We start from the raw sequence: 11,350 nt of genomic DNA, 5'->3' as shown, positions 1-11,350 counted from the left end.
ACAATGCATCATATGCAAAAGAAATGAACAAAATCAAATCATTTCTCAGAAACACAAGTGAATAGGTACACAAATATCAAGAATTATATGTGACGAGAAAAAGAAAAGTAAATTTGTGCATAATTCTATACTGTGCAAATGTGCTTTTAAAATGTGAAATAGCCCTACTGTTTCTTTGCTTGATGTTTTCCTGACCAAGCAAAATCCCCTTAGAAGTTCTTTTTTTTTTTAATCAGTCATACACTGTGAGTTCAGCTAATGACAGAAAATTGACTCTGATAACATGATGTGCAAACTTCTGGAGAGGACACTCTTTTATGATTGCACTGAACATAGTGATTGAATTGCTTGATGTTGCAACGTATTACTATTCTTCCTTTTTTTTTTTCATCACTTCAAAACCCTCAAACTGAAATGGTCATTGCAAAATATGTTTGTACATATCCTTTAATCATAATAAGAATGCAATATGAAAGAATTGTGTCAAAATTTCTTATACCAAAAAGACTTTTGTTTCTGTACTTTGCAACTACAGCAAATGCAATGCAGTGGCTCTCAGCAATCAGACTGCAAAAGAAATATGAAGAATGGTGTGTAATAACTACAATTTAAATAAAAACTTTTATGTTGTAGCACCAACTGTAAAAGTGGTTTCTTTCGCCTACAGATACTTTCGCGGTTTCCATTGGTGCCGACTTTTTCGCGTGTGTTTAAGTTCGCGGTCGGCAAAATCTGTGAATTCACAGTCGGCAAAAACTGTTTCATTTTGCACATGAAAACCCAAACTATTATCAAATTATTCTTTTATTTATCATATAGAAATTAAAATTAAATGCAGGCTTACCTAAAATCCCGTCTCTCGAGTACTTTATAACATGCTTGTACCATTGCGTGGTATCATCGTGTGTGTGTGTTGACCATCAATACACTCAATGCGCGGAATCTTCGTGTGTGCATGTGTGCAATAGTGTTGTAACAAGTGGCAAGTTCAAAACATTTTCGTGTGATGTTAAATTCGGGGTTCAACCTCAAAGTGCAACAAGCGCGAAAATAAAACCACTGCGAAAGAAACCACTTTTACAGTATCATTTTCTGGAATGACAAGAGGGTGAAACTTGCACAAAGAGAAAGAGTAGGAAGAGACAAAAATGTTGAAAAATCACACAAATTCACAAACTTGCAAATCGAAGGAAAGAAAGAACAGTAGGACATTTTCATATGTACATCATTATACATTTTTAGGGAGGGAATAAGATCACATGTAAATGAAATGCATCACAACTACAATTTCCTCCATGACAGAGGAAACCTAAAATCAGATGAATGCATCTGACCATCTGAGGAGCTTGATCAACTGTGATGGGCAAAATGCTATCCAAAATGAAAGAGAAGCTATGGGATTTGTGGTTAAATGTCATGTAAATTAAATGAAAGCTCCCGGCATTTATAGAAATATCATTCCCCCCCCCCTTCAAAATGCCAACCATGGGTGATTGGGAATGCAATAAACTTGATCAGGAGAGCAGTAAAGCCTTTCGTATTTAATGGGCTATATCTTCTTTGAAAAATCCACTGTGGTGGGAGCCATGATTTCTGGCAAGCTGCCTAATTATCTCTTTACTGGTTGAGTCTGTTTTTCAGTGTCATCAAAAACTTGGAAATTAAATTGATTATTCATAAAAATAGATAGATGCCTAATGTGCTAGCTGTGGTCTTAATGCCTGTGACTTAATCTGAGAGATTTGCTCTCATTCTTTTTTTTTTCACAGAAAGAGAGAAACCATCAAGTGACAGACAGATAACCTTAAGTCAGACAGTCAGTCATGGGTTTGCTTATTTTGCTGCTACTTCTATTTTGTGGTATTATCTATATAAAAACTCCTCTAAAAAGTTTGGGCATCTTAGCTCGATCATTTATTCCTCCCTTTACTTAGTAATATTCAATGCATGTTTGGTGTTAACAGGAAGTTATTTCATTCTCTTTACAATATACCCAACTTGTTAAGATTGTGCCATAGGGAAAAGAGCATTGTTTCAAAATATGGGATAAGGTCTAAATATAAAAATGAACATCAATGGTCTTGAAGAGGCAATAAAAAACATGTTCTTTTGTATTGATTTATGTCTGTAGTTCTCAGCTGGTTAGCCATGAATGCCAATTTCAATAGTATTCTGAATTTACAGGACAAATTCATCTTTACATACATGTGGATGGAGAGAATGCAGCAATATCAGTAGAACACATTAGTGAAAGTTTGAAGAAAAGAGCATTGTTTCAAAATGTTTGAAAATAATCAGACAATCCATTCAAAAATTATGAACTTTTGAAGTTTTGGTGGCACCATTGTTGGATGAGAAGACTACTACAGTTTGTGATGTCACATACATATGATATAAAGAATACAAAGAAAATTCAACATACTTTCACTTTTCTCACATAATACAAGAGCATCTGACTTGCTTCTTTCAGAAGGCAGGGGAAATAATATTACACTTGTAATCTGTATCTGTAACAAACAGAGGTAAACTGTACTTTTTACAAAAAAATGAAAATTTGTGGAATTCTCTTTATATTTTCCCTTATATTTTGTCAGTCTCCCCCTCCACCCACCCCACCTCAGGTATTGTGGTCCAGGTAGCCCCCCCCCCCGAATGGTGCCCATTTGTACACATGTTACCTTATATCTCAAAACCAACAACAAGTTGCACGCTAGATTTTATGTGAGTGACTCAAAATAGGTAAAACGGGTCACCCTAGTCAATTTTTAGTTTTTCATATTTTCTGAAAGAGCAATTCTTCTTCATAATTCTAAAGCTGGGGATCATAAAATGAATAGGAGATATATTTTTTTAAACAGTTCTTCTTGAACATACATATACACATATATATATATCTATATATATATACAGTCAACCTCGCGTAAGTCGACATAATCGGGACTGAGAAAAACACATCGACTTACGCGAAAGTCGACTTACGCGTAAGTCGACATTTTGTCGACTTATAAATGAAAACTAATTTCCCCTATACAAAGTAAGATCACGATGCGGATCGCCACCCAGATCTTACTCCTTTTGCCGCCAAAACATACCTACTGACATTAGCAACAGTTATGTTTTAGTTCATGCATAAATCTCGCGCGAATTAGTAACGACAACGCACAATTTCCAAATTTCTTGAGAGATTTTGAGGGAGCGGGATCGGAAACCTGGGCCCGTTTCGAGATACTGTACGTTTTATATTTGATTTGAAAAATCAAGCGCATATTCCTCAAATTGCATGCAACGTTGCGATTTAAATTGAAGTGCGTTGCTGCGAAGATATGCGTGTGAATTAATATGATTCTGTCGAGATAATTTTTCAGTGCCGACTGAGTTGAATAGGATGTGTGATTTTCCCTCCCTAAGTCGCCATATATGTTTTGCTTAAATTTCTATTGCCATACTCTGAAAATGAATTGTTCTCGCTCTCCGATTCGCAACATTACCGCTCTGTACGGCGCGGGCCAGTCTAAAATAAAAAGAAGAAAAGTTTGTTAATCCAAAAACGACATGTTTACTAACCTTCGTAAAAACAAATCTCTTTCCATCGTCGGACTAATTTAACTTTGGACTGAAATTTAAACCTTCGGCATCGCGAACTGTAACAATAATTTGCTACTATTTTTTCATTGACATTTCTTGAAGTAGCATGCGTTTCGGTAGTTTGAAAAGTTTAAATGTTGCGATGTCTTTCCCCTGCTAGTGCAGACTAAGTTAGGTCACGGCGAAAGCTCCGCTACGAAATAGAAAATAATGCAAGTCTTTTCAACAATAACACACTTTCGTATAGATTTTTATGCGTTTAAACGCAGTTTCTAGTTTCGTACAAAAACCGCAAGTCTTTTCTGAAAAGCTCTTGCGTTTTAAATACAGCGTTGCTTGTGATTTGATGAACTTGCATTTGATTTTTAGAATTGCGTTTAAACGCAATTGAGTTTAAGTTTCTTACAATTTTCTAGTTTCGGATGATTATCAAACGCAAGTCTTTTCAGCGTTCCGTGTGATTTGATGGACTTGCATTTGAGTTTCGGGGTTGCGTTCAATTTTTAATTTTGCGTACGAAATAAGAAATAATGCAAGTCTTTTGAAAAATAACGCACTTCCGTAGATGTTTAGAGATGCATTTAAACGCAGTTTCTATCATAGTTTCTTATGAAAACCGCGAGTCCTCTCTGCAAAGCTCTTGCGTTTGAATACAGCGTTGCGCGTTATTTGATGGACTTCATTAAATTTTAGCGTTGCGTTTAAACGCAATTGACTTAAAAAAAAAGTTCCCTACAATTTTCTAGTTTCGTATGATTATCTAACGCAAGTCTTTTCAGCGTTCCATGTGATATGGTGGACTTGCAATTGCATTTGATTTTCAGAGTTGCGTTTAATTTTTGATTTTGCGCACGAAATAAAAAATAATGCAAGACTTTTCAACAATAACGCACATCCGTAGATGTTAAGAGATGCTTTAAAACGCAGTTTCTAGTTTCTTACGAAAACCGCAAGTCTTCTCTGCAACGCTCTTGCGTTTGAATACAGCGTTGCGCGCGTTTTGATGGACTTCATTTGATTTTTAAAGTTGCGTTTAAACGCAATTGAGTTTCAGGTTCGTGCAACCATTTTCTAGTTTCATATGATTATCAAACGCAAGCCTTTTCAGGAACGCACTTGCGTTCATGTGCAAAGTTGCTCTTGATTTGATACACCTGCATTTGATTTTTAGTTGCTTTTAATTACATGTAGTTCATTTTAATTAATTTTCTAAAAATGGGACCAGGTTTCTAATAACGCTTCGGAATAATTAACGTTAGAATATTCGGATAAACGGAAAAACCTATTTCATGTTCTGATAATGATTCTCTACTAGGACCTATAGGTGTACAAAATTTGTGCATTTTGAGAGTAACGAGGAGAAGAAAAAGGGGGAAAGTGAACTGCTTTGGGTACTACATGTAATTCTCCGATGTAAATGAGTGTATGCCCTTTCTATTCCGGCGTACAAGACAATGGACGCATGGCGCGAACCCGTACCCTACCGCGCCGTACACTAGCAAATTACCGAGTAGAAATGCTGCAAATCGGAGCGGGAAAACAATTCTTTTTCAGAGAATGGCGATAAGATTTTGAGCGAAACAAATTATGTCGACTTAGACGAGGGAATTAACACGTATTTCAGCTCAGTTGGTACTAAAAAATCAGGTCGACTTACGCGAGTTGTCGACTTATAAATGTCGACTAAGACGAAGAAATTTTCAAGGAATAACAAAGGCAAAAATCGGGACTTTTTTATCGTGTCGACTTAAGCGAGTTGTCGACTTATGCGATGTCGACTTAAGCGAGGTTTACTGTATATATATATATATATATATATATATATATATATATACACATATTATATACATATTTGCAGAACAGTGTGATTAGGTATGTCTTAGAGGCCCCTTTTCATTTCTTAAAAATCCTTAACACACTCTTCACTTTCAACTCTAATAATCTTTTAAGGATGATGCTACTGCTTTGAAAGTTGGCAGAAGTCATGAGTAGAATGTCTTAATGGAGCACACTCAATTTCAGCTGAATCTGATATAATCCCTTCATTGTTGTTGCAATGGTGTTTTACATCCTGTTTCTTTCTTTCTTTTTTTGTCCTATTCATTGCACTGCTAGCACAGCTTGGTAAGATTAAGCGCTTGAATTGACCCTGCACTTCAGAGCCTCTTTTCTCAGTACACAATTTTCCAGAGTGTGTGCTTTCCAATATTTAGAATCGAGTTGCATCATTTTAAAGCTCAAAATCTGTTCTTTCAGAATCTGCCCTCAACTAAATATATCTATGGCTGGCAACTCTTTGTTGGTTTTATGATGCAAAATATATGCAGTATATTCTATCATACCAGGACAAGTGATAATACCTGCCAAATTTGGTAAAAATTTGAGCATGCATTCTCAAGAAGAAGTTGGAATTGTACAATTTAGGCTCCAATTTGCACTCATATTATCAACTTAGCTCTATCACTTCTGGTTCTAGAGTAGAAGATTTGTAAAAATTCCTTAATTTTGGATTTTTTTATCTTAGTTTATTTATTTATTTTTTTGGGGGGAGGGGCATGTTGCCCATTTGAACAAATTGAGATCCTATAACCCTTGGGATGCTACCTGGAGGTTGGATGAGAGTAATCGCGATAGCTCACATGAGCCTTTGGCTCAGGTGAGCTAAAAAACAATGAAGAGAATATAAAAAAAAACCCAGTAGAGTAGTACATCAAAATAGCAAAATGGAGGTATTGGAATCATCTTTGGCATTTTGAAGCATTTAACTTGAAAACTAATAACTGTCTTGGAGATAAAATTGGTTAAAGCATAGAGTTTGTTAAAAGTTTGTAATTTCCAAAATTTCAAAGTTTTGCAAAACAGTCTCTTCATAAAATTGCTGAAAGTGGTCTCAGGGAAGATGGATGTCATCCTAGATCTACCAGAGGAGGATGGTCAATCATAAAAATTACTTGTACAATGATTGTTTTCATATAATATGTGTTTTCCAATCTTTTCTAATCCTTCCTTATATAAGAAATGCAGGCATGGAAACCTCGTTATTCCCTTAGTATTGTCATAGATCATAAATATCAAGTAGTTACCTACCCTTGACTCTGATGATATTCCCTGTCAATGTGTTGTTCAAATTTATGCCGTGAATAACATCATCAGGAAGTATGTAGTAATGGCAATTTATTTTGCATGGATGATGGGAGAAGGGTGCTCATCAAAGGAACAAGGTAGAAGTAATTTTCAGCGGAGAACAAAGAATGTTACCTCTAGGAGGGAGGGTGGAGGCCAGTTCTTTTGCCCGGCTCCTGGCCTTGATTGACTCTTCCCTGGCTTCTGCTGCAGCTACATCTGCCATCTCGGCTTTCTCTTTGGCATAGGCAGCCCTGTGGTAGGTTTGGGGGAGGTGGAAAGTATCAATATAGTGTAACTCGGGCCTGACACTTCAGCAAGCATTCAGTATACCTGTTTGCTCTCTAAAAAGTAGTTTTACCTCCCATATACATTTCATTAACAACAATAAACCATTCCAATGAAAATATGTAATGAACACAGTCAACAATACATTGATTGAGACAGATCCAATATGTACATGGATAATATCATGAACATTTACAGTTAAAAACATCTAGACTGCACATTTCACTGCCTATACTATATATATCCTCGCTGCCAAGCTTACCAGATATTCTGAGTTGGCAGCAGAATGCTCAGACAAAGTTAGGAAGGTCTTGTGTTTTCTATTTGAGGTTGGCTGTTGCAGCTTTGTGGCTTCCTTGTTGCAGAAGTGGTTTCAAGATTTGGGTTTTTCAAACAGAGAGACTAAGCATGCTTGCAGAGCTGCATCCGAGGTATCGAAGAAGAGTTCTGCATGCATTCGGACCAAGTATGTCCAGAAGCGCAAAGTAACCAGCATTTGAACAATGTTATTTTCCCTTTTTTTTTCTTTCTTCTGTAGCCAGTGGGGAAGGTGGTGCATTGCATTGCTGGAGTATTGTTCATAACGGGCCGAAACTCCCAGTGACTGGTGGAGAAGAACTGCTGATCCCCCTGGTAATGCATGAGGTTTACTAGTATCTCATGTTTATTTAACTTATGTGTGTGTGTGTGTGTGTGTGTGTGTGTGATCCATCCTGTCAAAAGGAGCCACAAGTCTTCAATGTAGGTTTTCTCGCAGTTGGAGAAACAGCTAGGAAATTTGGTACCAGAAAAAATGAACATGAACAAGAGGTGGACGCAGTTACCGCATCCTACTTCACAAGAGGGAAGAGGAAGGAATCCACCTCCTATATGCACAAGTCGGCAATCAGTGACCACATTAGTGGGGTGGCTTAGTGAAATTATCGTGACACGGCGGACAAAAGCATGATTTTTTCACCAAAGGTACTTCATGATGTACCTTTTCAAAAAATAGGGTGCTCCAAGAAAATTGATGCTGGGAAGGAGGTCAGAGGTCAAAGGTCAATGACCTTTATTTGTGAAATAGGTTTTTTGGCTATTTCTCAGGTCAGGAATATCCAATCTGGATAAAACTTGGCAGGAAGAATATTGAGAACAAGTAAAATATTTTGATGGAATTTGGAGTGAATTTTCAAAAGGTCAAAGGTCAATAAACTTTTTCTAAAAATCATGTTTTTGTTTATTTCTCCAGGTAGGAAGATTCAATTTTCACAAAATTTGATATGAACGTTGTATAGAAGGTACCAAGAGTATAAACCAGGGGTCAAATATAATTGTTGATTTGTGCGTTGCCATGGCAACCCAAAACTAGGGTTTTTAATTGAAGTTAGTTTACAGGAGGCTATTTTCCAGTTTGGAAGAGATTCCATTTGAATAGGTACAACTGATCGACGGGATGTATAGAGGTTTGAAATACTTTTCATTAGTGTTAAGTGGTATGTTGCCATGGCAACTACATATATAGATTTTGGTTAAACTTAAAGGAGACTTCAGAACTTATGAATTTGAAGAGATTTCCATCAGGGTTGGTATAATTGATCAACAAAAAAGTCGCCAGACAAAGATTTGTCACCTTTATAGCATGTGGGTTGAGTGAATGCAGCAACAGTAGTAGAACACATCAGTGAGAGTTTGAGGAAAATTGGACAATCCGTTCTAAAGTTATGAATTTTTGAAGTTTCTGCTCATGCAGTCGAGGCTGGATGAGAAGACTACTATACCTTGTAATGTCACATGTGTACAACGATATAAAGAATGAATAAAGAAAATTCAACATAAATTATTTTCGCTTACAAAAGGATACTCGACTTCTCTTTCAGAAGGCAGGGGGATTAATATTACCCTTGACATACGTCAGTAGCAAGTCAAAGAAACTATGTGAACTTTATTCAAAAAGTATGGTTTTGTGAAATTCTCATTTTATTTTCCTTAGAATGTGCGCATGTGACATCATACACTGTAGTAGTCTTTTCATCCAGCCGCGACTGTGCAGATACCTTAAAAATCATAACTTTTGAACGGATTGTACGATTTTTTCCAAGCTTTCTGTGATGTGTCCTACTTATATTGTTGTATTCACTGAATCCACGTGTGCATGAAGGTGGACTTGTCCTTTAAGGACAGATTCTGAAAGAGCAGACTGTAAGCTTTAAAATGATGTATCAAAGGGATTCCCCTAACCTATCTAAATAATATTACCGGTACTGGAAAGAAAGCACACACTCTGTATAAGTATGAACTGAGAAAAGAGGCTGCATTGTCTATTTTAGCGTTAAATCTTTACCAAGCTGTCTCATGTCATTATGTTCATCTTTTCTTCCCCCCTCCAATTTTCATTTGAGTTTGTCATTATTAATTTTTGATGATAAGAACGATGCCACAAGGCATTGTTTCTTAAGAATGCTTCAACTGCTCCTTCAGGTCCAAAATCTACATCAATATATATAATTTTCCTGATCTCCTCAACATTTTCCAAAAATAAAGCATTCCTATACACCTTTTATGCATTGAGTCCTCCTTTTTGTGGATAATTAAAGGCAAAAACTCAAAATTAGTGCTTGAAAATTATTCTTAACCCGTTGAGGATGAGTCCCGAGTATACTCGGGCAAGTGTCTATGGGAAATGCGTGTTGTAGCAAAATCAAACCTTCCTCAACGGGTTAAGTGTGAGTTACGGATAGAAAGAACCTCTGTAAAAAATGAATCTGTATAATCAATGTTAAGCTTTGTTAATAACACAAAATGTGAACAATATTTCTATGATAACATTTTCCAGACTAAACCGTCCGCATTTATGCTTTAATGAGAAAAATACTGATATCTCTTTATGTGTTTGCTTTGATTGCAAAAACTGTATATGGTAGGATGTCTTGTGATACAACAGGGGGGCATTTCATGAAGCAGTTTGGTCAGATATTTTTCTGACAAACTGTTACAAACTACAGAAATCCTTGCATCTGATTGGCAAAGAGCAAATTTGTCCGACAACTTGTCGGACAAAATGCTTCATGAAATGCCCCCAGACCTACACATATTATGCATAAAATGTGATATCCTGACCATTTTTTTCAAGTCACTCTCCCAAATGTGTATATATAGGACCTTCAAGTTTTTCTTGTGTTTGTTCCTGGCAGATTACTAGTACACAAATGCTCCAATCCATGATGACCTAACGGAAATTAAGGAAATTAAAATGAATATACTGAAAACCAAAACTACAGATACTAATAACTTACTTCATTCTTCTCTCCCCACCCCACCCCACCCCTTCTTTTTGGTTTCTTGATATACTAGTAGATCTAGCTGACTTTGATAATTGTCATTATGTAACATCATCTTCAATTGACAAGGCGATAAAACTTAACAATCATTTCATTATGCTGCTGGTGGACTAATGGGGTTAGTTGAACTATATTGTTTTTAATGTACTATACTTTTTCCTCCTATCAATCACAGGTATTTTGGGTGGAATGTATTTTGACATAAAGCATCATAGAATCAACCGCCTTTGGGGTCGGGAATTTGTCTATTATATTGTGATTTAGATCTATGCCGATTTTGTTTTATTTCTATCAACTTTTTAAACTTCCCCATAGACTTTGTTCACCAGCCAACTACATCCCACCCTCTTTGGATAATGTGAACCAATCAAACATTGCTTTTACTTTTTAATAACATGTCTATACATAGCTATCAGACCAAAAATATTCAAACCGCTTTAAGTCTTTATGAGTGAAATTACAAATATCAATATATTTTTAAAAATATTCAAATTGTCTAAATTCAACTTCATCTATGAAAACAGACTTTTAACCTTTTTAAACATTTGAATAACCCCCATAAGAAATAAGAAACATATAGAGAGGGGAAGTGCGGACTATAAAAATCGCTTACGGGAACCAGGTAATCCCTGCGCTAAACCTATGGAATTCACACAATCTTGGAGGAAACGGGTTAAATTTGTTAGGAAATATGTAGGGCAATACCCAAAACCTTAAGTTCTCAATGGAATATGCTGCTCTTCTACTGGTAAACTAGTAGTTCTGGGAGAAAAAAATGAGCTGTGACATAGTCCTACACCTGGCTCAGTCATTGCCCAAGATTTAAAGTATCTGAGCCAGAGTCATATGTCACTCTTTGCCATTTCTCTACAGGAGGTAGACAGTACTAAAAAAAATCCTTTACCAGAAATCATATCAAATTATTTAATGAAAAGGTGCTTAAGAAAACTGGACTATTCCAACACACCTCCCTCAGGTCTGCAACACAGACTAACCACCTGTTACCATAGGAAAACCAGTAAAAATGGTTTATT

The 11,350-nt window shown here is 36.3% G+C and overlaps 1 protein-coding gene across 1 annotated transcript in view; it reads right to left on the bottom strand.

Moving 5' to 3' along the window:
- Nucleotides 1-6,793: 6,793 nt before the first annotated feature.
- LOC139708996 (junctophilin-2-like) overlaps nt 6,794-11,350 on the bottom strand; it is a 39,387-nt gene continuing 34,830 nt past the window's right edge. The window contains exon 2 of the mRNA XM_071620963.1: nt 6,794-6,962. Within this exon, the coding sequence (XP_071477064.1) occupies nt 6,794-6,962 (169 nt within the window). The remainder of the gene's footprint in view (nt 6,963-11,350) is intronic.

The sequence above is a fragment of the Diadema antillarum genome, unplaced genomic scaffold (genome assembly GCF_040938485.1).
Source record: "Diadema antillarum isolate AM-2024a unplaced genomic scaffold, OU_Dant_1.0 seq00001395_RagTag, whole genome shotgun sequence".
Lineage (NCBI taxonomy): Eukaryota > Metazoa > Echinodermata > Echinoidea > Diadematoida > Diadematidae > Diadema > Diadema antillarum.
This window is presented reverse-complemented; position numbering and strand designations above follow the sequence as displayed.